Genomic DNA, 27,831 nt, shown 5'->3' with positions numbered 1-27,831 from the left:
TTGGACCATGATAGTTCATTGGTGATGTGGGCACCAAGGAACTTGAAACTCTCGACCCGCTCTACTACAGACCCGTTGATGATAATGGGGGCCTGTTCAGCCCTGTAGTCCACGATCAGCTCCTTTGTCTTGCTCACATTGAGAGAGAGGTTGTTGTACTGGCACCACACTGCCAGGTCTCTGACCTCTTCCCTATAGGCTGTCTCATCGTTGTCGGACACTGTTGTGTCGTCAGCAAACTTAATGAACATGTTGGAGTCTTGTTTGGACACGCAGTCGTGGGTGAACAGGGAATACAGAAGGGTACTAAGTACACACCCCTGAGGGGCCCCAGTGTTAAGGATCAGCGTGGCAGACGTGTTGTTGCCTACTCATACCACCTGGGGCGGCCCGTCAGGAAGTCCAGGATCCAGTTGCAGAGGGAGGTGTTTAGTCCCAGAGTCCTTAGCTTAGTGATCAGCTTTGTGGGCACTATGGTGTTGAATGCTGAGTAGTGGTTTCTTTGCAGCAATTTGACCATGAAGGCCTGATTCGCACAGTCTTCTCTGAACAGTTGATGTTGAGATGTGTCTGTTGCTTTAACTCTGTGAAGCATTTATTTGGGCTGCAATTTCTGAGGCTGGTAATTCTAATGAACTTGTCCTCTGTAGCAGAGGTAACTCTGGGTCTTTCTTTCCTGTGTAGAGGCTCATGAGATCCAGGTTCTTTAAAGCGCTTGATGGTTTTTGCGACTGCACTTGAAGAAACTTCCCGTATTGACTGACCTTCATGTTTTAAACTAATGATGGGCTGTCTTTTCTCTTTCCTTATTTGAGATGTTCTTGCCATAATATTGACGTGGTCTTTTACCAAATAGGGCTATCTTCTGAATACCAACCCTACCTTGTCACAACACAACGGATTGGCTCAAACGCATTAAGAAGGTAAGTAATTCCTCAAATTAACTTTTATCAAGGCACACCTGTTAATTGAAATGCATTCCAGTTTGTGCAAAGCTGTCATCAAGGCAAAGGGTGGCACTTTGAAGAATCTGAATTATAAAATATATTTTGATTTGTTTAACACTTTTTTGTTTACTACATGCTTAAAAATGTGTTATTTCATAGTTTTGATGTCTCCACTATTATTCTACAATGTAGAACATAGTAACAATAAAGAAAAACCCTGGAATGGAATACTGTATATGTGTATTTAAGTAGTAAAAGTTAAGTATTTGATCCCATATTCATAGCATGCAATGAATACATTAAGCCTGTGAGTCTACACATTTGTTTGGATGCATTTGCTGTTTGTTTTGGTTGTGTTTCAGATTATTTTGTGCCCAATAGAAATTAATGGTAAATAATGTGTTGTGTCATTTAGAAGTCACTTTTATTGTCGATAAGATTAGAGTATGTTTCTAAACACGTCTACATTAATGTGGGTGCTACCATGATTACAAATAATCCTGAATGAATTGGGAATAATGATGAGTGAGAAATGTACAGATGCACAAATATCATACCCCCAAGACATGCTAACCTCTCACCATTACAATAACAGGTTGGCATTTATGGTATAGGACATTGATACTTCATTTCCAGCCCCATAATGTTATCAATATTGCATCATTTAAAATTAGGAACCATTATTTATTATTTTCCATAAAGGATTGTGACCAAAGTGACACCTGTTGGTTACATCTTGGTAGTGCAGGCCATGTCCTAGTAGAGAAGGAGATAATGTCAGAACGTAAGATAAGAATCAATGAAGTGATATAATCATAAGAAAGCAGCTGATTTTGGAGGACAGTTCCACCAGCAGCTAAATGGCCTTGAGGGCTTGGTCTACTCACCAGTGCACACTCGTAGATGGGAACGTCTGAGGCCCCTTGCAGCCGGAGGCTGTGTAGCACGGCGTCGTGGACCGTAGTGAACAGACGGCTCTTAGGGATGGACTCAGAGAAGAAGCTTGCTCTGGATAGCTGCTCCACCACACAGACTGGAGGAAAGACAAACCAGGTTAAACAACACACGCTAGACCAGAGAGACCAGCATGAATTAGCACAGACACTCACCTTGGCATCCAGCTAAATAGATATCAATGTCAATCTCTCTATAGTCTCGGAATATCTGCAATAAAGAGAGAAAATAGTGAGAGAGATGGAAAGAGTGAGAGAAAGGTCAAATAAGAAGGCCGTGTTTTTCTACGGGACTGGTTGTGTTGCACCAGTTTGGATTCATCTGTTTTTTCTCTTCATCCCTCTCTCTCCACCACTCTCCCTCTCTCGCCACCACTCTCCCTCTCTCTCCACCACTCTCCCTCTCTCTCCACCACTCTCCCTCCCTCTCCACCACTCTCCCCCTACCACTCCCTTCCTCTCCACCACTCTCCCCCTACCACTCTCTCTCTCTCTCCACCACTCTCCCTCCCTCTCCACCACTCTCCCCCTACCTCTCCCCCTCTCTCTCCATCACTCTCTTTTTCACTCTACATCTCTATAAGTGCCTCTTCCCCGACATACAAAACAATCTCATTTAGACCTGCCTACTCACAGAACACAAGACCTTTGTTTGATTCAAGCACAAGGCCACTCAGGAGTATGACAGTGAACAATGTTACATAAGGAGACTGGATACAAAGAAACTACAAATACATTTCTGAAAACATCATTAACCTCTCCTTCCTTTTTTATCCTCTCTCTCCCTTTCTCTTTCACTGTCTTCTCTCCATCCCATCTGTGATCAACCCTCCCTCTCTGTCTTTCCTCCTTCTATCCCCCTTTCATCCATCCCCATCCTTCAAAAAAACACACACACTCCTCCCACACACACACAAACATACGTTATTCAGCATCATCACAGTGACGGTGTCTACAAAGCTGGCTGTGGAGAGATCCAGGATGATGGTATGTGTGTCATTGTCGGAGCTCCTCCCTCTCTTCTCTTCTCCTATGGTACTGGACGTCTGGGTTATGGCATCATCGCCATGACTACCAGTCTCAGACCCCAGGTCCAACCCGGTTCCTTGCTGCTCGTAGGCCCAGTTCACCTTAGTTTGACAGAGAGACAGTATGTTACTCTGCTCTGGAGTCAATTGAGGTTTTGCTGACTGTAGGCTTTACTTGAGTCTAGAGTGTTTCCTGTAGAATTATAGTACATCATGCTACAGACCTGTCCATTAGTGGGTCTGTCAGTCAGGGCGATGTCTGTCCTGTTTCCCTTCAGGTCAGGGGAGCCCTTCTCTACATCCACCTTGTCCTCTCGGTGGACTGTACCATTGGGTAGGTGTCCATTCACACCATTCTGGGAAGGGGAGAGACATCCATTGAAATAATGTAATTTGATAATAGTATAAAACCATTTTTGTGTACAGTGTGTGTGTGAGACGTACAGTATGTGTATGTGACGTGTGTGTGTGTGTGTGTGTATTTATGTGACTGTGTGTGTGTGTGTGTGACGTGTGTGCATGTGTGCATGTGTACGTGTATGTGACGTGTGTGTGTGTGTGGAACCTGTTTTTTTGCCTCCTTTTTAGCTTTCTTTTCTTCTTTCTTGTCTTTCCTCTTTTGTTTAGCATCTCTTTTCTTCTTTCTTGTCAGCAGCTTCCCAATGTCAATACCACTCTGTGTGAAGAAATGAAAGAGAGCGGTTGAGAGAGAACATTTCAGAGATAAAGGGCAGCTTGAGAGAAAGAAACACACACAAACACACACACTACCTTCTTCTGCAGTGCGTCCAGGTATAACTCAGCGTTGGTATAGTACACTGTGGTTGAGGAACGGAAGATAGTGATACCTCTGATCTCTTTTGCCTGCGGGACGAACCAACAAACAAACGGGGGGGGGGGGGGGGGGGGGGGGGTCAATAGACAGTCATCTAAAAGCTGCTTTAAACGCCATTTTTCACTTACCCATCCCCCCCTTAGTATGTATTGAGGTCCTCCGTCTCACCTCTTCGTATGTGTCTGTGTCCAGGTAGAGCTCAGTCCCAGGAACCTGCCCCAGAATAGAGTACCGTGGCCTGGGAGAGAAGGAGAACAGGGATGTTATGCACTTTGAGAAGAAAGTGGGACACAGTACAGTTTAGAAAGTACATCAAACAAACACAGACTCACAGCTGTGTTCTGAAGATGACAGTGAGCAGAGAGAAGGCGATGGATGCAGCCAGGCCCAGGTCCAGGTTCAGCAGGATAGTACACACCAGCGTTACCAACCACACCAGCTAGGGGGCAACAGAGACACATGTCATCAATAGGGGGAATACACAGCAACAAGGGGCCTCATTTATAAACGGTGCTTGTGCACAGAATATGCCCCAACACATTTATAAAACTGAACTTGACGTGAGAATGTGCTTATCCTCACGCTAACTTCAGACCACGAGTACGCACACTTTCTAGTGGTAAAGTATTGCATTGCAATAAAGTATTGCATTACAAGAAGGCAAAAGTAGCCTTGTGCCAATGGGGGATATACACTGAGTGTACAAAACATTAGAAACTATATAATATTGAGTTGTACCCCCCACGCAGATATTTAGTGTTACATTTACGGTAAAAGGTTATAAATGATGGGGTTCTATGTTCAGTCATATACGTCCAGTTAGGATGCAGGTCATAGATATGAAGTTTATGTCATGTGTTGCTCTCACCAGGTCCACTGTGTTGCTCTTCCAGAGTGCAGGAATGTCTAGGTACTGCTTAAACATGCCTTTCAGGTTTACAAACACTATGCAGGACAGGACAGCCTAGGACACACACACACACATCAGATCAGATCAGGTTTACAAACACTATGCAGGACAGGACAGCCTAGGACACACACACACACATCAGATCAGGTTTACAAACACTATGCAGGACAGGACAGCCTAGGACACACACACACACATCAGATCAGATCAGGTTTACAAACACTATGCAGGACAGGACAGCCTAGGACACACACACACACATACATCAGATCAGATCAGGTTTACAAACACTATGCAGGACAGGACAGCCTAGGACACACACACACACACACATCAGATCAGATCAGGTTTACAAACACTATGCAGGACAGGACAGCCTAGGACACACACACACACATACATCAGATCAGATCAGGTTTACAAACACTATGCAGGACAGGACAGCCTAGGACACACACACACACATACATCAGATCAGATCAGGTTTACAAACACTATGCAGGACAGGACAGCCTAGGACACACACACACACATCAGATCAGATCAGGTTTACAAACACTATGCAGGACAGGACAGCCTAGGACACACACACACACACATCAGATCAGATCAGGTTTACAAACACTATGCAGGACAGGACAGCCTAGGACACACACACACACATACATCAGATCAGATCAGGTTTACAAACACTATGCAGGACAGGACAGCCTAGGACACACACACACACATCAGATCAGATCAGGTTTACAAACACTATGCAGGACAGGACAGCCTAGGACACACACACACACACATACATCAGATCAGATCAGGTTTACAAACACTATGCAGGACAGGACAGCCTAGGACACACACACACACACATCAGATCAGATCAGGTTTACAAACACTATGCAGGACAGGACAGCCTAGGACACACACACACATACATCAGATCAGGTTTACAAACACTATGCAGGACAGGACAGCCTAGGACACACACACACACATACATCAGATCAGATCAGTGGTGTTGTGTGTTTGGGGGGGGGGGGGTAGAGAGATAAATACCTTGGGTAGCTCCTCAAACAGTGTCCCCGGGGGGGGGGGGGGGGGGGTAGAGAGATAAATACCTTGGGTAGCTCCTCAAACAGTGTCCCCGGGGGGGGGGGGGGGTAGAGAGATAAATACCTTGGGTAGCTCCTCAAACAGTGTCCCCAGTTGCAGAATGGTGATCAGCACAATCACTGAGGAAACCACCCCAGCAACCTGGCACAATACACAAACACACATCAGCAAGTGTGTATGCCTGCAGAAATATTAGCAGGTGGACAAAGAGTGCGTTCGGAAAGTATTCAGACACCTTGACCTTTTCCATGTTTTGTTACCTTATTCTAAAATTGATTCAATCGTTTTTTCCCCCTCATCAATCTACACACAAAACCCCATAATGACTTCACAAAACCCCATAATGACAAAGCAAGAATGTAATTTTTTTTAGATTTTTGCAAATTTATAAAAAACAAAACAAAATATTTTTTGACATATTTACATAAGTATTCAGACCCTTTACTCAATACTTTGTTGAAGCACCTTTGGCAGTGATTACAGCCTCGAGTCTTCTTGGGTATGACGTTACAAGCTTGGCACACCTGTATTTGAGGAGTTTCTCCCATTCTTCTCTGCAGATCCTCTCAAGCTCTGTCAGATTGGATGGGGAGTGTCACTGCACAGCTATTTTCAGGTCTCTCCAGAGATGTTTGATCGAGTTCAAGTCCGGGCTCTGGCTGGGCCACTCAATGACATTCAAAAACTTGTCCCAAAGCCACTCCTGGGTTGTCTTGGCTGTGTGCGTCGGGTCGATGTCCTGTTGGAGGGTGAAGCTCCAGTCTGAGGTCCTGAGCGTTCTGGATCGGGTTTCCATCAAGGATCTCTCTGTGCTTTGCTCCGTTCATCTTTCCCTCGAAGAACATCCCCACAGCATGATGCTGCCACCACCATGCTTCACCGTAGCGATGATGCCAGGGTTCCTCCAGACGTGACGCTTGGTATTCAGGCTAAAGAGTTCAATCTTGGTTTAATCAGAGCAGAGAATCGTGTTGTTTATGGTCTGAGAGTCCTTAAGTTGCCTTTTGGCAAACACCAAGCAGGCTCTCATGTACCTTTTCCTGAGGAGTGGCTTCCATCTGTTTTTGTCTCTGACATGCACTGTCAACTGTGGGACCTTATATAGACAGGTGTGTGCCTTTCCAAATCATGTCCAATCAATTGAATTTACCACAGGTTGACTCCAATCAAGTTGTAGAAACATCTCAAGGATGATCAATGGAAACAGGATGCACCTGAGCTCAATTTCGAGTCTCATAGCAAAGAGTCTGAATACTTATGTAAATAAGGTATTTCAGTTTTTTAAACTTATTTATACATTTGCAAACATTTCTAAAAACCTGTTTTTCGCTTTGTCATTATGGGGTATTGTATGTAGATTGACGAGGAAAACATTTCATTTAATCAATTTTAGAATTAGGATGTAACGTAACAAAATGCAGAAAAAGTCAAGGGGTCTGAATACTTTCCGAATGCACTGTGCGTGTGTGTGTGTGTGTGTGTGCGTGCGTGTGCGTGTGTGTGTGTGTTACCTGTGTCCTGCCCCCAGTGCTCTCCTGGATGAGGCTACGGGACATAGAAGCGGTGACAGAGTAGCATTGGAAGAATCCTCCCACTGTGTTACTGAGACCCAGAGCCACCAGCTCCTAGAGAGAGAGTTTGAGAGGGGGGAGATGAGAGGTATGCAGATGCCAGAGAATGCACCAATGACCATCATTTGACCACCACAAGTCAAGTAAGTCTTAGCGCATATTCAGACTATACTGAGTCCCAGCTGCTCCACAGCCCCCCTGTTGTATTGTTAACTGCAACTGGTGTAGTTCTCATCCATACAGATGTGGGATCTTAATTTGATCGCTCTTTTGTTGATAAAAATGTTCCTGCTAAACAGGAAATGCAAACTTGTAGTGTATTCAAGGTTTAAAAAGCTTCTAAAGTTTGTAATTTCCTCTTTAAAATTCAGACTTGATTTGACCTAACGTAAAATGTATTAACTCCTATTAAAAAATATCCATGAATTATAATCTGCATAATAATTCACATTTCCTGTTGCTGCAGGATTATTTTCCTGCTGTAGCAAACTGGCTTGAACTAAGATCCTACATCTGTGCTTGACTGAGCAGAGCGTGTCGGCCATTAAACATTCAGGACCAGAAGGCTGTCTTTCTCCTTCAGACCAGAACAACCTCAAGCATACCCCTGCCTACCTGCATAACTGTGTGCGTGCGTGTGTGTGTCCCACCTGGTTGCTGTCCACCTTGTAGCCGTGTTTCAGGCCGAAGGTTTTGCCCAAGGAGATGTTTATGGCATAACCCACTATGGCCACAGCAAACGCATCACCAACCACCATACCCCACAGACTGACGTCAGGTAGACTGGGAGACTTCAGCCTAGGGATGAAGAGGAAGAGGAGGGAAAGGTAAAAGAGAGAGGAGAGGGAGGACAGAGGGAGAGGGAGGAAGAGAGAGAGGAGAGGGAGGAGAGAGGCGGGGGGAGAGGTGAGGGGGAGATGGAGGAGAGAGGGGGAAAGGGAGGAGAGAGGATGGAGGAGAGGGAGAGGGAGAGGAAGGAGAGAGGATAGAGGAGAAGGAAGAGAGAGGACAGGGGAGAGGGAGGACAGGGGAGAGAGAGGAGTAGGAGGAGAGAGGAGAGGGGGAAAGAGGAGAGGGGGGAAAGGGAGGAGAGAGGCGAGGAAGAGAGAGGAGAGAGGGAGAGAGGGAGGAGAGAGTTGAGGGGAAGTGGGATGAGAGAGGAGAGGGGGAGAGAGATATATACGGGAATGATGTGGGTCAAGGACAGAAATGTTGTCAACACTGTAAAATGTATCTCATCCATTACTGCCCCTGTCCAGACCCCTTCCTCCATTACTGCCCCTGTCCAGACCCCTTCCTCCATTACTGCCCCTGTCCAGACTCCTTCCTCCATTACTGCCCCTGTCCAGACCCCTTCCTCCATTACTGCCCCTGTCCAGACCCCTTCCTCCATTACTGCCCCTGTCCAGACCCCTTCCTCCATTACTGCCCCTGTCCAGACTCCTTCCTCCATTACTGCCCCTGTCCAGACCCCTTCCTCCATTACTGCCCCTGTCCAGACTCCTTCCTCCATTACTGCCCCTGTCCAGACCCCTTCCTCCATTACTGCCCCTGTCCAGACCCCTTCCTCCATTACTGCCCCTGTCCAGACTCCTTCCTCCATTACTGCCCCTGTCCAGACCCCTTCCTCCATTACTGCCCCTGTCCAGACCCCTTCCTCCATTACTGCCCCTGTCCAGACTCCTTCCTCCATTACTGCCCCTGTCCAGACCCCTTCCTCCATTACTGCCCCTGTCCAGACCCCTTCCTCCATTACTGCCCCTGTCCAGACCCCTTCCTCCATTACTGCCCCTGTTCAGACTCCTTCCTCCATTACTGCCCCTGTTCAGACTCCTTCCTCCATTACTGCCCCTGTCCAGACCCCTTCCTCCATTACTGCCCCTGTCCAGACCCCTTCCTCCATTACTGCCCCTGTCCAGACCCCTTCCTCCATTACTGCCCCTGTCCAGACCCCTTCCTCCATTACTGCCCCTGTCCAGACTCCTTCCTCCATTACTGCCCCTGTCCAGACCCCTTCCTCCATTACTGCCCCTGTCCAGACTCCTTCCTCCATTACTGCCCCTGTCCAGACCCCTTCCTCCATTACTGCCCCTGTCCAGACTCCTTCCTCCATTACTGCCCCTGTCCAGACTCCTTCCTCCATTACTGCCCCTGTCCAGACCCCTTCCTCCATTACTGCCCCTGTCCAGACCCCTTCCTCCATTACTGCCCCTGTCCAGACCCCTTCCTCCATTACTGCCCCTGTCCAGACCCCTTCCTCCATTATCCCCAACAAATCCCCTTGATTCCTGCCGCTGACGGTCCTCTAGGTCCTTCAACCGTGGTAACAGGTGTCGTGACAAATGTACACACACTCAATGACCCATATACAATGAATAATATTCTAGAGTTAATCATTAGGATGCCCCGGACCACAAATTTGACATTAGAGGTCATACAGTGCAGGTGCCTGGTCTTCCAAACACTGGCTGTGTAGCGGCTGCTTGGCTTTGGTCTTTGACAGTCCAGCAATCTGAAGACCATGCAAAATCAGCTAGTACGCATTACCCGAAGTGTCCCCAAAAGGCTAGGGCCGGCTCTGACTGCATGTGTGGGTATGGATGTGGGTGGGTACACAGCCCCATGAGCCTTTGCGGTCCATCATGATGAGTTCAGCCCCCACCCCATCAAAGTTGCCCATCCCTGCTCTAGACTCCTTCTCAATGAGCTAATGTACCTTCAGAAAGTATTCATACCCCTTGACTTATTCCACATTTTGTTGTGTTAGCATGAATTCAACATTTATTAAATAGATTTTTCTCTCACCTATCTACATACAATACCCCATAATGACAAAGTGAAAACATGTTTTTAGAGATTTTTGCCCAAAAATAATAGTAAAGTACAGAAATATCAAATTTATCCTGAACAAAAATATCAACACAACATGCAGTAATTTCAAAGATTTTACTGAGTTACAGTTCATATAAGGAAATCAGTCAATTTAAAATATTCTCCAAGGCCCTAATCTATCGATTTCACATGACTGGGCAGTGGTGCCGCCAAGAGTAAGCCTTGGAGGGCAGCCAGGCTCAACCACTGGGGAGCCAGGCCAAGACAATCACAATGAGTTTTTCCCCACAAAAGGGCTTGATTACAGACAGAAATACTCCTCAGCATGGGGATATTTTATTTCAGCTCATGAAACAGGGCACCAACACTTTACATGTTGCGTTTACATTTTTGTTAAGTGTACTTAAGTATTCACATGCCTGAGTCAATACTTTGTAGAAGCACCTTTGGTATCGATTACAACTCACACTCACACATTCTTTAAAAATTCTTCAAGCTCTTTCAAATTGGTTGTTGATCATTGCTAGACAACCATTTTCAGGTCTTGCCATAGATTTGAAAGTAGATTTAAGTCAAAACTGTAACTCGGCCACATTCATTGTCTTCTTGTTATGCAACTCCAGTGTAGATTTGGCCTTGTGTTTTAGGTTATTGTCCTGCTGAAAGATGAATTCATCTCCCAGTGTCTGATGGAAAGCAGACTGAACCAGGTCTGTGAATATTTCCATTCCATGTATTTTTTATGCTGAAATTCCCATAACATGATGCAACTTAAGCAAATTTTCCCTCCTGAACTTAGTTAGGCTTGCCACAACTAAGGGGTCGAATACTTATTGACTCAAGACATTTCAATTTTTGTATTAATTTGAAAACAATTCTAAAAACATAATTCCACTTCGACATTACGGGGTATTGTGTGTAGGCCAGTGACAAAAAAATCTAAATTGAATCCATTTTAAATTGTACGTTATGTTTGATTTCACCCTCCGATACTTTCTGTCCTTGCCCTCCCCCCTTGCTTTGTTCCGAGTGTAACCTTGACCAGGAGAGCACTCTGCCCCACCAGACCAGGCCACAGTCAACAACCTGTAGCTACTGACACACACACACACACACGCACACGCACGCACACACACACACGCACACATGCAAACACGCAAACACACACATATAAACACTCACCCTCTGGGGATCTCTCCAACCACGGCCACGTCGTATTGGCTGTTCAGGTTGCCGTAGTAGGAGATGAGTGTTGCTGCTATGATCTGTGACACACACACACACACACACACACACACACACACACACACACACACACACACACACACACACACACACACACACACACACACACACACACACACATATAGGTTGCCATGCTCACAACAACAAAGTATCTGCTGTTGTTTGCACGTGTAGGAACTTGTATGCATGCACGTGTGTAAGTGTGAGTAAATCATTATCGCAGACCCTGTGTGGGTTTGGATTTCAAGCAGAAACGCAGGCAAATCATTGAACAGAGCTCATCACTTGAGAACATTTTATTGGATCAATGAGAAACCAAGCACTACCATGAACTGGAGGAAAACACACTGACTGGGTAGAATATTAACCCTTTGAGATGTACCAAGAGCTTCCAACTGATTCTAATTGATGATATCACAACATAAATATGGATCATTAAACTGAGAATAAGATTAACATCATCTCAAAATGTTTAACAGGATGAGAAGACACTGTGTTCTGTTACGCTCCTTATAGATATCAGCCATGTAGACAGGATGCCCTCTAGTGGCTTTCATTGGAACACACATGTTCAAGGGACCAAAAGAGAGCGAAAGAGGAGGAAAAGACTTGACAGGAGGATGGAAAAGACTTGACAGGAGGGTGGAAAAGACTTGACAGGAGGATGGAAAAGACTTGACAGGAGGGTGGAAAAGACTTGACAGGAGGGTGGAAAAGACTTGACAGGAGGATGGAAAAGACTTGACAGGAGGGTGGAAAAGACTTGACAGGAGGGTGGAAAAGACTTGACAGGAGGGTGTAAAAGACTTGACAGGAGGATGGAAAAGACTTGACAGGAGGGTGGAAAAGACTTGACAGGAGGATGGAAAAGACTTGACAGGAGGATGGAAAAGACTTGACAGGAGGATGGAAAAGACTTGACAGGAGGATGGAAAAGACTTGACAGGAGGGTGGAAAAGACTTGACAGGAGGATGGAAAAGACTTGACAGGAGGGTGGAAAAGACTTGACAGGAGGATGGAAAAGACTTGACAGGAGGGTGGAAAAGACTTGACAGGAGGATGGAAAATACTTGACAGGAAGATGGAAAAGACTTGACAGGAAGATGGAAAAGACTTGACAGGAGGATGGAAAAGACTTGACAGGAGGATGGAAAAGACTTGACAGGAGGATGGAAAAGACTTGACAGGAGGATGGAAAAGACTTGACAGGAGGATGGAAAAGACTTGACAGGAGGATGGAAAAGACTTGACAGGAGGGTGGAAAAGACTTGACAGGAGGATGGAAAAGACTTGACAGGAGGATGGAAAAGACTTGACAGGATGTCAAATGTTTTCTCTGACGCAGCCTACTACTTGTAAAGATCTAATAAACTCAATCAATCAATCAATGATTGTGTGACTAATGACACAGAGAGCGGATAGGTATGGAGGACTTACCACTATGAGTTCTATGGGAATAGGCAGAGGTAGTTTCTTCTCATAACAGGAATTGAGTTCTTTGACCACTATGAGGACCACCAAGGCCACTAGACTAACCACCAGGGCCCCAATGTTAGTCTCTGGCAGATGTCTACAGATGTCTATTAGGATCTAGAGAGAGAGAGAGAGAGAGAGATGGACAGTCAGACTGTTATTGCCTGCATCCACTAGGTGGAAAACTTGTACAACTTTGTCACATCTGTCTGTGTCTGTGTGTGTTTGTCTGTGAGCTTGAGTGTGTGGATGTGTTGTGTGTACTCACATAGACCTGAGACAGTGGTCCGGAGAAGCGTGCAGGGTGGATACCAAAGATATATTTGAGTTGTGAGACGACCACGTGTGTAGCTGCTCCTGTTGTGTAGCCACGTACCAGGGGCTCCGACAGGTACGTCACCACGAAACCAAACCGCACCATGCCCAGCAGGACCTGAAAGAGCCCACACAGTACAGTGGTGCTGGCTGCTATCTGAACTCTGTAGGCGTCGCGGGCTGTCACATCCAGAACTGCTGTCCCGTTGGTTACATTCAGGAATGTGAAGTCACTGTCTGGAGCCAACCTCTCTGTCACACTGCCTATCATAATACTGATCACAGCAAACGTTCCTGAGGAAAAACACACACAAAAGCACCTTAGTGAAACTCTTTATTCCTCTGACCGATGATATTAAAAACATTCATTCTCTAAAGTCTTTCTCCCTCTCTCTCTTTCTCCTCTCTTTTTCTCCTCCTTTCTCTCATTCTCCTCCTCCTCTCTCTCTCTTTCTCTCTCTCTCTCTCTCTCTTTCTCTCCTCTCTCTTTCTCCTCCTCTGTCTCCTCCTCCTCTCTGTCTCCTCCTCCTCTCTGTCTCCTCCTCTCTCTGTCCCCAGGTCTGTCTCCTCCTCTCTCTGTCCCCAGCTCTGTCTCCCTCTCTCTTTCTCCTCCTCTCTCTGTCTCTCCTCTCTCCATCTCCTCCTCTTTATTTCTCATCTTCTCTCTTTCCCTCTCTCTCATCCTCCTTCTCTCTCTTTCAATCTCTCTCTGTTTCCTCCTCTCTCTCTCTCCTCCTCCTCTCTTTCCCTTTCTCTCTTTCTCCTCCTTTCGCTCATTCTCCTCCTTTCTCTCTCTCTCTCTGTCTCCTCTCCCTTCCTCCTCCTCTGTCTCCTCCTCTCTCTTTCTCCTCATCTCTCTGTCTCCTAACTTTCTCCTCCTCTCTTTCCCTCTTTCTCTGTCTCCTCCCTCTCTCTTTCTAGTCCTCTCTTTTCCTTTCTCTCTTTCCCTCTCTCTAATCCTCTCTTTCCCTTTCTCTCTTTCCCTCTCTCCCTGTCTCCTCCTCTCTCATTCCCTCTCTCTCTTTCTCCTCCTCTCTCTTCTCCTCCTCTATTTTTCCCTCTCTCTCTTTCTCCTCCTCTCTCTTTCTCCTCTCTCTTTCTCCTCTTATCTCTTTCCCTCTCTCTCAGTCTCCTCCTATCTCTCTCCTCCTGTCTTTCCCCTTCTCTCTTTCTCCTCCTTCTCTCATTCTCCTCCTTTCTCTCTCTCTCTCTCTTTCTCTCTCTCTCTGTCTCCTCTCTCTTTCTCCTCCTCTGTCTCCTCCTCTCTCTTTCTGCTCATCTCTCTGTCTCCCTCTTTCTCTTTCTTCTCCTCTCTCTTATTCCTCTTCTCTCTTTCCCTCTTTCTCTGTCTCCTTCTCTCTCTCTCTAGTCCTCTCTTTCCCTTTATCTCTTTCCCTCTCTTTCCCTTTCTCTCTTTCCCTCTCTCTCTTTCTACTCCTCTCTCGTATCTCCTCTCTCTTTCCCTCTCTCTCTTTCTCCTCTTCTCTCTTTCTCTCCTCTCTCGCTCTCTTTCTCCTCTCTTTTTCTCCTCTCTCTGTCTCCTACTCTCTCTTTCTCCTCTTCTCTCTTTCCCTCTTTCTCATTCTCCTCCTATCTCTCTCTCCTCCTGTATTTCCCCTTCTCTCTTTCTCCTCCTTCTCTCATTCTCCTCCTTTCTCTCTCTCTCTCTTTCTCTCTCTCTCTCTGTCTCCTCTCTCTTTCTCCTCCTCCTCTCTCTTTCTGCTCATCTCTCTCTCCCTCTTTCTCTTTCTCCTCCTCTCTCTGTCTCCTCCTCTCTCTTATTCCTCTTCTCTCTTTCCCTCTTTCTCCTCCTTTCTCTGTCTCTCCTCTCTTTCTCTCTCTCTCTTTCTCCTCCTCTCCTTGTCTCCTCCTCTCTCTTTCCCTCTCTCTTGTCTCCTCCTCTCTCTCTTGTCTCCTCCTCTCTCTTTCCCTCTCTCCTTGTCTCCTCCTCTCTCTCCTCTCTCTTTCTACTCCTCTCTGTCTCCTCCCTCTCTTTCCCTTTTTCTCATTCCCTCTCTCTTTGTCTCCTCGTCTCTCTGTCTCCTCCTCTCTTTCTCCTCCTCTCTCTTCCCCTTCTCTCTTTCTCCTCCTCCCTGGCTCCTCCTCTCTTTCTTTCTCCTCCTCTCTGTCTCCTCCTCTCGCTGGCTCCTCCTCTCTCTATCTCCTCCTCTCTTTCCTGCTCTCTCTTTCTCCTCCTCTCTCTGTCTCCTCCCTCTTTCACTCTCTCTCGTTCTCCTCCTCTTGCTCCTCCTCTCTCTTCCTCTCTCTTTCCGCTCATTTCTCTTTCCCTCTCTCTCTTTCCTTCTCTCTCTTTCTCCTCCTCTCTCTGTCTCCTCCTCTCTTTCCCTCTCTCTCTGTCTTTTCTTCTCTCTGTCTCCTCCTCTCTCTTTCCCTCTCTCTCTTTCCCTCTCTCTCATTCTCCTCCTATCTCTCTCTCCTCATGTCTTTCCCCTTCTCTCTTTCTCCTCCTTCTCTCATTCTCCTCCTTTCTCTCTCTCTCTTTCTCTCTCTCTCTCTGTCTCCTCTCTCTTTCTCCTCCTCCTCTCTCTTTCTGCTCATCTCTCTCTCCCTCTTTCTCTTTCTCCTCCTCTCTGTCTCCTCCTCTCTCTTATTCCTCTTCTCTCTTTCCCTCTTTCTCCTCCTTTCTCTGTCTCTCCTCTCTTTCTCTCTCTCTCGTTCTCCTCCTCTCCTTGTCTCCTCCTCTCTCTTTCCCTCTCTCTTGTCTCCTCCTCTCTCTCTTGTCTCCTCCTCTCTTTCCCTCTCTCCTTGTCTCCTCCTCTCTCTCCTCTCTCTTTCTACTCCTCTCTGTCTCCTCCTCTCTCTTTACCTCTCTCTCTTTCTCCTCCTCTCTCTGTCTCCTCCTCTCTCTTATTCCTCTTCTCTCTTTCCCTCTTTCCCTCTTTCTCCTCCTTTCTCTGTCTCTCCTCTCTTTCTCTCTCTCTCTCGTTCTCCTCCTCTCCTTGTCTCCTCCTCTCTCTTTCCCTCTCTCTTGTCTCCTCCTCTCTCTCTTGTCTCCTCCTCTCTCTTTCCCTCTCTCCTTGTCTCCTCCTCTCTCTCCTCTCTCTTTCTACTCCTCTCTGTCTCCTCCTCTCTCTTTACCTCTCTCTCTTTCTCCTCCTCTCTCTGTCTCCTCCTCTCTCTTATTCCTCTTCTCTCTTTCCCTCTTTCCCTCTTTCTCCTCCTTTCTATGTCTCTCCTCTCTTTCTCTCTCTCTCTCGTTCTCCTCCTCTCCTTGTCTCCTCCTCTCTCTTTCCCTCTCTCTTGTCTCATCCTCTCTCTCTTGTCTCCTCCTCTCTCTTTCCCTCTCTCCTTGTCTCCTCCTCTCTCTCCTCTCTCTTTCTACTCCTCTCTGTCTCCTCCTCTCTCTTTACATCTCTCTCTTTCTCCTCTCTCTTTCAATCTCTCTCTGTCTCCTCCTCTTTCCCTTTTTCTCATTCCCTCTCTCTTTGTCTCCTCGTCTCTCTGTCTCCTCCTCTCTTTCTCCTCCTCTCTCTTCCCCTTCTCTCTTTCTCCTCCTCTCTATTTCTCCTCCTCCCTGGCTCCTCCTCTCTCTTTCTCCTCCTCTCTGTCTCCTCCTCTCGCTGGCTCCTCCTCTCTCTTTTCCCCCCTCTTTTTCCTCCTCTCTCTATCTCCTCCTCTCTTTCCTGCTCTCTCTTTCCCTCTCTCTCTTTCTCCTCCTCTCTCTTTCTCATCCTCTCTGTCTCCTCCTCTCTCTGTCTCCTCCCTCTTTCTCTCTCTCTGTCTCTTCTTCTCTCTGTCTCCTCCTCTCTCTTTCACTCTCTCTCGTTCTCCTCCTCTTGCTCCTCCTCTCTCTTCCTCTCTCTTTCCACTCGTTTCTCTTTCCCTCTCTCTCTTTCCTTCTCTCTCTTTCTCCTCCTCTCTCTGTCTCCTCCTCTCTTTCCCTCTCTCTCTGTCTCTTCTTCTCTCTGTCTCCCCCTCTCTCTCTTTCTCCTCCTCACTCTTTCCCTCTCGCTCTTCCCCCCTCTCTCTTTCCATCTCTTTCTGTATCCTCCTCTCTCTGTCTCCTCCTTTCCCTTTCCCTCTCTCTCTTTCTCCTCCTCCTTCTCATCCTCTCTCTCCTCCTCTCTCTTTTCCCCCCTCTCTCTGCCTCCTCCTCTCTCTTTCCCTCTCTTTCTGTATCCTCCTCTCTCTGTCTCCTCCTCTCCCTTTCCCTCTCTCTCTTTCTCCTCCTCCTTCTCCTCCTCTCTCTCCTCCTCCTCTCTCCACTCTGTCTTACCTATGGAGATGTGTCTGGAGGTGCCAAGGAGGCAGTAGACCAGTACAGGGTAGAAGGAGGTGTAGAGACCAAACACTGGAGGCACAGAGGCCAGGAGAGCATAGGCCATACCTAGGCAAATGTTACAGGAAGGTCTTCACAAAATAGTTATCATATATTCTCAAATAGGTCATTAAACAATAACTTCAGATCAATTTATGTAAATCAGGCTTTTCCATACCTCAAGCACTGGCATCAATCAATCAAATATATTTATGTAGTCCTTTTTACATTAGCAGGAGATTTGGGAGATTTCCATGTGAGTTACACGTGTTGCTGATTTCTAGTTATGATCATGTGATCCGGCCCTGTGATTGGACCCTGTGATCTGGCCCTGTGACTGAACCATGTGATTGGACCATGTGATCAGGCCCTGTGATCTGGCCCTGTGATCTGGCCCTGTGGCTGGACCATGTGATCAGGCCCTGTGATCGGGCCCTGTGATCGGGCCCTGTAGCTGGACCATGTGATCAGGCCCTGTGATCCGGCCCTGTGATTGGACCCTGTGATTGGACCATATGTGTGTGTGTTTGGTCAGACAGTAGATGTAGCACAGACCCTGAGGTAGGTGCATGATGCCAACGCTGATGCCAGATATGAGGTCTCCCAGGCCGTTGTCTCTCACTGAGTAACGTGGCAGCCATGACAGGACAGGCAAAGTGCTCAGCACAGAGCGCTTCAGCTTGGGCATGGAACACCTGACACCAGGAGGGGCGGAGTGCATCATAGAGAGTTGGAGAAAAGAGGAATACAGTTTTGTTATCCATTTGTGACAACTGAAATGTGTCTGCTGAGTTTAACAGTTGGTGGAAAGGGCATGGGTAGGCAACTCTTGTCCTGGAGTGCCACAGTGTGTGCAGGGTCTTGTTCTAGCCCAGCTCCAACACATATGATTTAACTAACCAGGAGACTTAAAGCTAGGCTGGAACAAAAACCTGCACACACTGTGTCCCTTCAGGACCGGGGTTTACAGAGAAACCATGACAACTATCTGTACGGTCCTTTTTAGCCGCCCAGTAAAAACAAAAGGGGTGTAATCTGTGTTTGGAGTGTTCATCTGGATTATGTAGCTAAAGCGTTCTCGGCTTTGTCTTGTGTTTTAAATGAGTTCATTTTTTCTGACTTGATATATTAATATTTGTTGGCCGTGCAGTGTCATACTCTGTGATAGGTTAATATTTGGTGGCAGTGCTGAACCTATGTTTCAGTTTCAAGAGGCCATCAGGGCTCAGGTCCAGAGGAAGGTTAACTTTTCTCTTCAAGCCTCAATAAGTCACACGGCCTGGACCAAACTGTCTGGATACAGTGCCTTGCAAAAGTATTCACCCCCTTGGTGTTTTTCCTATTTTGTTTCATTACAACCTGTAATTTAAATGGATTTTTATTTGGATTTCATGTAATGGACATACACAAAATACTCCAAATTGGTGAAGTGGAAAAATAACTTGTTTCAAAAAATTCAAAAATAAATAAAAGGGAAAAGTGGTTTGTGCATGTGTATTCACCCCTTTTGCTATGAAGCCCCTAGATAATATCTGGTGCAACCAATTACCTTCAGAAGTCACATAATTAGTTAAATAAAGTCCACCTGTGTGCAATCTAAGTGTCACATGATCTCAGTATATGTACACCTGTTCTGAAAGACCCAGAGTCCGCAACACCACCAAGCAAGGGACACCACCAAGCAAGGGGCACCACCAAGCAAGCGGCACCATGAAGACCAAGGAGCTCTCCAAACAGGTCAGGGACAAAGTTGTGGAGAAGTACAGATCAGGGTTGGGTTAAAAAAATATATCAGAAACTTTGAACATCCCACATAGCACCATTAAATCCATGATTAATAAGTGGAAAGAATATGGCACCACAACAGACCTGCCAAGAGAGGGCCGCCCATCAAAACTCACAGACCAGGCAAGGAGGCCATTAATCAGAGAGGCAACAAAGAGACCAAAGATAACGCTGAAGGAGCTGAAAAGCTCCACAGCGGACATTGGAATATCTGTCCATAGGATCACTTTAAGCCATACACTCCACAGAGCTGGGCTTTACGGAAGTGTGGCCAGAAAAAAGCCATTGCCAAAAGCCAAAAGCCATTGCTTTAATACCTCTCTAGGCTAGGTGGGACGGTCCCACCTGATCAACATCCAGTAAAAGTGCAGGGAGACAAATTCAAACTACAAAATTGTAAATATTTAGCATTCTCGAAAATACACATGCAATATGTCAAAATAAAGCTTAACTTCTTGTTAATCCAGCCGCGGTGTCAGATTTCAAAAAGGCTTTACGGCGAAAGCAAACCATGCGATTATCTGTGGACAGCACCCCACCATTCAAATGCATAACAATCATTTTCAACCAGGCAGGTGGCGACACAAAAGTCAGAAATAACGATATAATTCATGCCTTACCTTTGAAGATCTTCTTCTGTTGGCACTCCAATATGTCCCAGAAACATCACAAATGGTCTTTTTGTTCGATAAACTCCTTTTTTATATCCCCAAAATGTCCATTTATTTGGCGCGTTTGATTCAGAAAAACACCGGTTCCAACTCGCCCAACATGACTACAAATTATCTCATAAGTTACCTGTAAACTTTGTCCAAACATTTCAAACAGCTTTCCTAATCCATCCTTGGGTAACCTAAAACATAAATAATCTATAAAATTTAAGACGGAATATATTGTGTTCAATAGCGGATAAAATCAAAGTGGAGCGAGCAACAGGTCGTGCGCTAGAAACAAAAGAGTCCACTTGGCTTGACTCTCATTCTGAATAGCCGTACTTCTTCATTTCTCAAAGGAAAAACATCAACCAATTTCTAAAGACTGTTGACATCTAGTGGAACACATATGAACTGCAACCAGGTGCCTCATAAATCTAGTTTACCATAGAAATCTAATTGAAAACACAGTGAACTCCAAAAATGATTTTCCTGGATGGTTTGTCCTCGGGGTTTCGCCTGCCAAATAAGTTATGTTATACTCACAGACATCATTTTAACAGTTTTATAAACTTTAGAGTGTTTTCTATCCAAACCTAGTAATTATATGCATATCCTAGCTTCTGGGCCTGAGTAGCAGGCAGTTTACTTTGGGCACGCTTTTCATCCGGACGTCAAAATACCACCCCCTATCCCAAAGAATAAGCAAACACGTTTGGTGTTCACCAAAAGGCATGTGGGGACTCCCCAAACATATGGAAGAAGGTAGTCTGGTCAGATCAGACTAAAATGTAGTTTTTTGGCCATCAAGAAAAATGCTATGTCTGGCGCAAACCTAACACCTCTCATCACCCCAAGAACACCATCCCCACAGTGAAGCATAGTGGTGGCAGCATCAGGCTGTGGGGATGTGTTTCATCAGCCGGCACTGGGAAACTGGTCAGAATGGAAGGAATGATGGATGGCGCTAAATACAGGGAAATTCTTGAGGGAAACCTGATTCAGTCTTTCAGAGATTTGAGACTGTGACGGAGGTTCACCTTCCAGCAAGACAATGACCCCAAGCATACTGCTAAATCAAATGTCTTTGAATGGCCTAGTCAAAGCCCAGACCTCAATCCAATTGAGAATCTGTGGTATGACTTAAAGATTGCTGTACACCAGCGGAACCCATCCAACTTGAAGGAGCTGGAGCAGTTTTGCCTTGAAGAATGGGCAGAAATCCCAGTGGCTTGATGTGCCAAGCTTATAGAGACATACCCAAAGAGTCTTGCAGCTGTAATTGCTGCAAAAAGGTGGCTCTACAAAGTATTGACTTTGGGGGGTGAATAGTTATGCACGCTCAAGTTTCAGCTTTTTTGTCTTATTTCTTGTTTGTTTCACAATAACAAATATTTTGTATCTTCAAAGTGGTATGCGTGTTGTTTAAATCAAATGATACAAAACCCCCCAAAAACAATTTTAATTCCAGGTTTTAAGGCAACAAAATAGGATAAATGCCAAGGGGGTGAATAATTAATTACTACAGTATTATCTGCCAAAAACACTGTAGTAAATACTACGGTAATGTCCGCAAAAACAAAGAATTGTAAAACTATAGTAATACTACATTATTCAATTTGCATATGCTCCACCCATACCCATCCCCCATATCCCAATTTGTGCCACCCATAAGTAAGAAACCTACATGCAAATTATAGACCTTATATTGTGTTCCCCTACAGAATATAGAAAAAAGCAGAAATGTTGAATTATTTATTCAGACTCCAATCCTACCTTCAGTTTATGGAATATTTGCTCATAGTATATCTTATATGTCAAAGATAATTGAACAAAAAACACTAGTAGATACTACAGTAATATCTGCAAGAACACTACAGTAATTACTATAGTATATGTAACAGTATAACTTTAAACCGTCCCCTCGCCCCGACACGTGTGCGAACCAGGGACCTTCTGCACACATCAACAACAGTCACCCACGAAGCGTCGTTACCCATCACTCCACAAAAGCCGCGGCCCTTGCAGAGCAAGGGGCAACACTACTTCTAGGTTTCAGAGCAAGTGACGTAACTGATTGAAACGCTAGTAGCGAGTACCCGCTAACTGGCTAGCCATTTCACATCCGTTACACTCACCCCCCTTTCAACCTCCTCCTTTTCCACAGCAACCAGTGATCCGGGTCAACAGCATCAATGTAACAGTATAACTTTAAACCGTCCCCTCGCCCCGACCTCGGGCACGAACCAGGGACCCTCTGCACACATCAACAACGGTCGCCCACGAAGCATCGTTACCCATCGCTCCACAAAGGCCACGGCCCTTGCAGAGCAAGGGGCAACACTACTTCTAGGTTTCAGAGCAAGTGATTGAAACGCTAGTAGCGCGTACCTGCTAACTGGCTAGCCATTTCACATCCGTTACATATATACTATAGTATTTATACTGTAATACACTGTACTAAAGTATACTACAGTCAGTCCACAAAACCATATAGTGAACACTACAAACCTTTTCTCAATAGGGGGTGCTGTTTTCACTTTGTAAAAATTCGTTCTGAAATTAAACTGCCTCGTACTCAATTCTTGCTCGTACAATATGCATATTATTATTACTATTGGATAGAAAACACTCTCTAGTTTCTGAAACCGTTTGAATTATATCTGTGAGTAAAACAGAACTCAAGTTGGAGCAAACTTCCTGTCAGGAAGTGAGAAATCTGAAATCAGGCAATCTGTTCCAGGGTCAGTTTATTAATTTGCATGTATTCTATTGGTCGACATGCACTGCATACGCCTTCCCCTAGATGTCAGCAAGCAGTGAGAATTGGAATGGAGTTGCTAGGCAGATCTGAGGCCATATAAATGGTCTTGGAACGTGGGGTGCACTCTTTTCAACGTTCGCCATGACGCGAGACAGACCTCAGGATGGCATTCGGGAAAGCTCTCGTTATAGGCCTTAGATATATCCGGCTCTGATTTTATTCGATATAGGTGTTAAAGACATCATAATGTAGTTGTTTTAAACCGAGTTATATCAGTTTATATCAGGATATTGCGATTTTCGGATATTTCTTTGTGCTGCGTTATAGTGAGTTGGGCACGTCTGGGCCATATAGCTAATGTTTGCTGCTAATTCCTAAGTTGAAGACGGCAATCTACAACCGAGCAACGATGATTCTGGACAAAGGACAACTTGCCCAAGATTCTGATGGAAGCTCATCAAAAAGTAAGAACTATTTATGAAGTTAATTCGTTGTTCTGTTGAAAAATGTTGACCTACTATTCCGCCATTAATTTCGGTGCGGTCTCGCTTTAACACACGCTGTATGCCGTAGTAACGTTAATTTAAAAAATCTAACACAGCGGTTGCATTAAGAACTAATGTATCTTTCATTTGCTGTCCAACCTGTATTTTTTTGTCAAGTTTATGATTAGTTATTGATTAGATTAGGTGCCTCTCCCAAGATTTCTCCCGACATTTTCTTTGCAGCTTGGCTACTATTCTCATTGTATAACCACGATTTGTGGCGCTAAATATGCACATTTTCGAACCAACTCTATATGTATTGTGTAATATGATGTTATAGGACTGTCATCTGAAGAAGTTTGAGAAGGTTAGTGAAAAATGTATAACTTTTGCTGGTTTATTCGTTATCGCTATTGTTGGCTTGAATCAATGCTGTTGTGTGGTTGGCTATTGTAGTAAGCTAATATAATGCTATATTGTGTTTTCGCTGTAAAACACTTAAAAAATCTGAAATATTGTCTGGATTCACAAGATCTTTGTCTTTCATTTGCTGTACACTGTGTATTTTTCATAAATGTTTTATGATGAGTATTTAGGTAATTCACGTTGCTCTCTGTAGTTATTCTAGCTGCTTTGGTGAGAGTTGTGATGGTGGCTGCAATGTAAAACTATGATTTATACCTGAAGTATGCACATTTTTCGAACAAAACATATGCTATACAATAAATATGTTATCAGACTGTCATCTGATGAAGTTGTTTCTTGGTTATTTTATTTATTTATTTTATTTATTTAACCTTTATTTAACCAGGTAGGCAAATTGAGAACACGTTCTCATTTACAATTGCGACCTGGCCAAGATAAAGCAAAGCAGTTCGACACATACAACAACACATAGTTACACATGGAGTAAAAACAAACATATAGTCAATAATACAGTGAAAAAAAATAAAAATAAGTCTATATACAATGTGAGCAAGTGAGGTGAGATAAGGGAGGTGAAGGCAAACAGATATATGTATAAATAAATAAAAATATAAAAAGGCCATGGAGGCGAAGTGAGTACAACACAGCAAGTAAAATAAAAAAAAATAAAAAAAAAACACTGGAATGGTTGGTTTGCATTGGAAGAAAGTGCAAAGTAGAGACAGAAATAATGGGGTGCAAAGGAGCAAAATAAATTAATAAATAAATACAGTAGGTAAAGAGGTAGTTGTTTGGGCTAAATTGTAGATGGGTTATGTACAGGTGCAGTAATCTATGAGCTGCTCTGACAGCTGGTGCTTAAAGCTAGTGAGGGAGATAGGTGTTTCCAGTTTCAGAGATTTTTGTAGTTCGTTCCAGTCATTGGCAGCAGAGAACTGGAAGGAGAGGCGTCCAAAGGAAGAATTGGTTTTGGGGGTGACTAGAGAGATATACCTGCTGGAGCGCGTGCTACAGGTAGGTGCTGCTATGGTGACCAGCGAGCTGAGATAAGGGGGGACTTTACCTAGCAGGGTCTTGTAGATGACCTGGAACCAGTGGGTTTGGCGACGAGTATGAAGCGAGGGCCAGCCAACGAGAGTGTACAGGTCGCAGTGGTGGGTAGTATATGGGGCTTTGGTGACAAAACGGATGGCACTGTGATAGACTGCATCCAATTTATTGAGTAGGGTTTTGGAGGCTATTTTGTAAATGACATCACCGAAGTCGAGGATTGGTAGGATGGTCAGTCTTACAAGGGTATGTTTGGCAGCATGAGTAAAGGATGCTTTGTTGCGGAATAGGAAGCCAATTCTAGATTTGACTTTGGATTGGAGATGTTTGATGTGGGTCTGGAAGGAGAGTTTACGGTCTAACCAGACACCTAGGTATTTGTAGTTGTCCACATATTCTAAGTCAGAGTCGTCCAAAGTAGTGATGTTGGACAGGCGGGCAGGAGCAGGCAGCGATCGGTTGAAGAGCATGCATTTGGTTTTACTTGTGTTTAAGAGCAGTTGGAGGCCACGGAAGGAGAGTTGTATGGCATTGAAGCTCGCCTGGAGGGTTGTTAACACAGTGTCAAAAGAAGGGCCAGAAGTATACAGAATAGTGTCGTCTGCGTAGAGGTGGATCAGAGAATCACCAGCAGCAAGAGCGACGTCATTGATGTAAACAGAGAAGAGAGTCGGTCCAAGAATTGAACCCTGTGGCACCCCCATAGAGACTGCCAGAGGCCCGGACAACAGACCCTCCGATTTGACACACTGAACTCTATCAGAGAAGTAGTTGGTGAACCAGGCGAGGCAATCATTAGAGAAACCAAGGCTGTCGAGTCTGCCAATGAGGTTAGTGACTATTTATATCTTTATTTGGTCGAATTTGTGATAGCTACCTATACAGTAAAAAAATGTTGGAGAAAAAAAAGTTGTCTTTTGCTATCGTGGTTAGCTAATAGAAATACATATTGTGTCTTCCCTGTAAAACATTTTAAATATCAGAAATGATGGCTGGATTCACAAGATGTTTATCTTTCATCTGGTGTCTTGGACTTGTGATTTCATGATATTTAGATGCTAGTATTTACTTGTGGCGCTATGCTAGGCTATGCTAGTCAGCTTTTTTACTGATGAGGGTGCTCCCGGATCCGGGATTGTGACCAAGTAGAAGTTAAAGTCTGTAAAAAGACTACAGTGAATACTACAGTAAAGTCTGCAAAAACACTACAGTGAATATTATAGTATTTATACTAGAGAATACTATAGTATACTAGTTTGTCCTCAAAAACACTACAGTGAATACTATAGTATACTAGTTTGTCCTCAAAAACACTACAGTGAATACTATAGTATACTTCTGCAAAACACTACAGTGAATACTATAGTATACTACAGTCTGCGAAAACACTACAGCCCATTACAGCAAAAAAACACTACAGTGAATACTATAGTATACTTCCGCAAAAACACTGCAGTGAAAACTGTAGTATATAAATATAGTAATACTACAGTATTTAGACCATAGTATACTGTAATATTTTTCATATGGGCAGCTGTCCTGTCTTCTCTTTCTGCACCTTTATCTGTTCTCTTCTTTCTCTCTCTGTGCCTCTCATTATCCTTCTCTCTTATCCTCTATCTGTTTTCTGTCTAATATTCTCCTTCTCTGTCTGCCACAGACTGTCCCTCTCTGTCCGGCACAGACTGTCTCTTCTCTGTCCAACAGACTGTCTCTTCTCTGTCCAACAGACTGTCCCTCTCTGTCCGGCACAGACTGTCCCCTCTCTCGTTCATTCTGCTCCTATCTTACCTCTCCCTGCGTCAGTGGGATTGCATAATGAAAGATCATCCATTGCAACCATATAAAGGAGCATATCACACATTCAAACACACAACACACACACACACACGCGCTCATCTACGTGCCTTACTCAACTGTCCTCAAATAACCTGGGCAGTAAATTGTAAACTGAAATCAACACAGACACATCCAAAATAGCTTTTGTCAATGCATGTTATTCATCTGCAGAATTAGTCAGCAAATAGTGAAACTGATGCATGTTCCTGCTCCCCACGTGCACTATCCTCCCTCCTCCCCCTCTCCCATCCCTTCTGCCCTGCTCCCTCTCCTTCTCTTTTACCATATCTTACCTGAGGGAATCTTTCACCCTCTCCTTCAGGGGAGGTGTGGTGGAGTGTGTCCGTCTTCGGGCCACCTGGTCAAGGCAAAGCTCGTCCAAAACATCCCTCTCCACGTAAAACTTCCCAGCTCTCTGTTCTTCAACTCCCATGGTTGCCTGCCTGCCTGTCTTCCAACACTGAGTGTCTTTGTGTTGATTGCTTTGTGTCTCTCTGTCTTTTCTGTCTGTCTGTCTTTTCTGTCTGTCTGTCTGTCTTTTCTGTCTGTCTGTCTGTCTGTCTGTCTGTCTGTCCTTCTAGTCTGAAACACTGTGCAGGTCTCTCCAAAACATTACTTAGAAAAAAACACTGTTGGTCCAAAAAGTAAAAAATCTATTAGTCAGAAAAGAGAAAAACCTCTTAGTCCAAAACAACAGTTGTCTGCCAATTACCAACAACTGTCCAACACCCTGATAAGAGTTACAAAAGCATGAAATAAGAAGCTACTAAGTCCCACGCTCCTGGCTGTGTCTCAGTTTGTATCCAGTTTAGCAGAGTGTGGGAGTGACAGTCCTCTCCTGCCTTTATGAGGGAACACCTCACACCCCCACCCAAGCCAGTAGTGTGTGTGTGGTCTAACTTTCATATCTTTTGGGTTCCAGAAGTCCTCACAGGGACAGTAAAACAAGGACAATTCTAACAAGTTATCACATTTTGTAGATAAAGGCTATTTTAGGCTTATGGTCAGGTTTAGGGTTAGAATTAGGTTTAGGAGTTACATTTAGGGTTAGGGTTAGGTTTAGGGTTAGGGGTTTGGAGTTAAGGTAAGGGTTAGGGTTAGGGTTCGGTTTAGGGTTAGGGGTTTGGAGTTAAGGTAAGGGTTTGGTTTAGTGTTAGGGGTTTGGAGTTAAGGTAAGGGTTAAGGGTTAGGGTTAGGGGTTTGGAGTTAAGGTAAGGGTTAAGGGTTCGGTTTAGGGTTGGGGAAAAAAGGACTTTGAATGGGAATAAATGTTTTGGTCCCCACTTGGATAGTAAAACCAACGTGTGTGTGTATGTTTCTCTCTCTCTCC

The 27,831-nt window shown here is 44.9% G+C and overlaps 1 protein-coding gene across 1 annotated transcript; it reads right to left on the bottom strand.

Annotated features, from left to right (window-relative positions):
- Positions 1 to 1,121: 1,121 nt before the first annotated feature.
- Positions 1,122 to 27,291, bottom strand: LOC129861113 (solute carrier family 26 member 6-like). Its single transcript, XM_055932253.1, has 19 exons — positions 26,795 to 27,291; positions 18,055 to 18,194; positions 17,458 to 17,568; positions 13,174 to 13,514; positions 12,870 to 13,022; positions 11,369 to 11,451; positions 8,005 to 8,152; positions 7,295 to 7,408; positions 5,847 to 5,924; positions 4,632 to 4,727; positions 4,096 to 4,202; positions 3,932 to 4,001; positions 3,700 to 3,792; positions 3,494 to 3,604; positions 3,153 to 3,284; positions 2,824 to 3,030; positions 2,057 to 2,111; positions 1,835 to 1,980; positions 1,122 to 1,703 (listed from the first exon to the last, which is right to left on the bottom strand). Exons 1-19 carry the CDS (start codon positions 26,932 to 26,934, stop codon positions 1,677 to 1,679), a joined length of 2,352 nt encoding a protein of 783 aa, XP_055788228.1. The 5' UTR covers positions 26,935 to 27,291; the 3' UTR covers positions 1,122 to 1,676.
- Positions 27,292 to 27,831: the final 540 nt, after the last annotated feature.

Source organism: Salvelinus fontinalis, chromosome 8, assembly GCF_029448725.1.
Source record: "Salvelinus fontinalis isolate EN_2023a chromosome 8, ASM2944872v1, whole genome shotgun sequence".
In the NCBI taxonomy this organism is placed as follows: Eukaryota; Metazoa; Chordata; class Actinopteri; order Salmoniformes; family Salmonidae; genus Salvelinus; species Salvelinus fontinalis.
Note: the sequence above shows the minus strand (reverse complement) of the source record. Positions and strands in the feature narration are given on the sequence as shown.

Bases quoted from the DNA above. Each gene is read 5' to 3' on its own strand.
- LOC129861113 (XM_055932253.1), bottom strand. From the start codon at position 26,934: ATGGGAGTTGAAGAACAGAGAGCTGGGAAGTTTTACGTGGAGAGGGAT. The intron at 13,023-13,173 runs GTGAGTACACAC...CTCTCTCTCTAG, and splicing joins GACCACTGTCTCAGGTCTAT to ATCCTAATAGACATCTGTAG. The intron at 3,605-3,699 runs GTAGTGTGTGTG...TTCTTCACACAG, and splicing joins TGGACGCACTGCAGAAGAAG to AGTGGTATTGACATTGGGAA.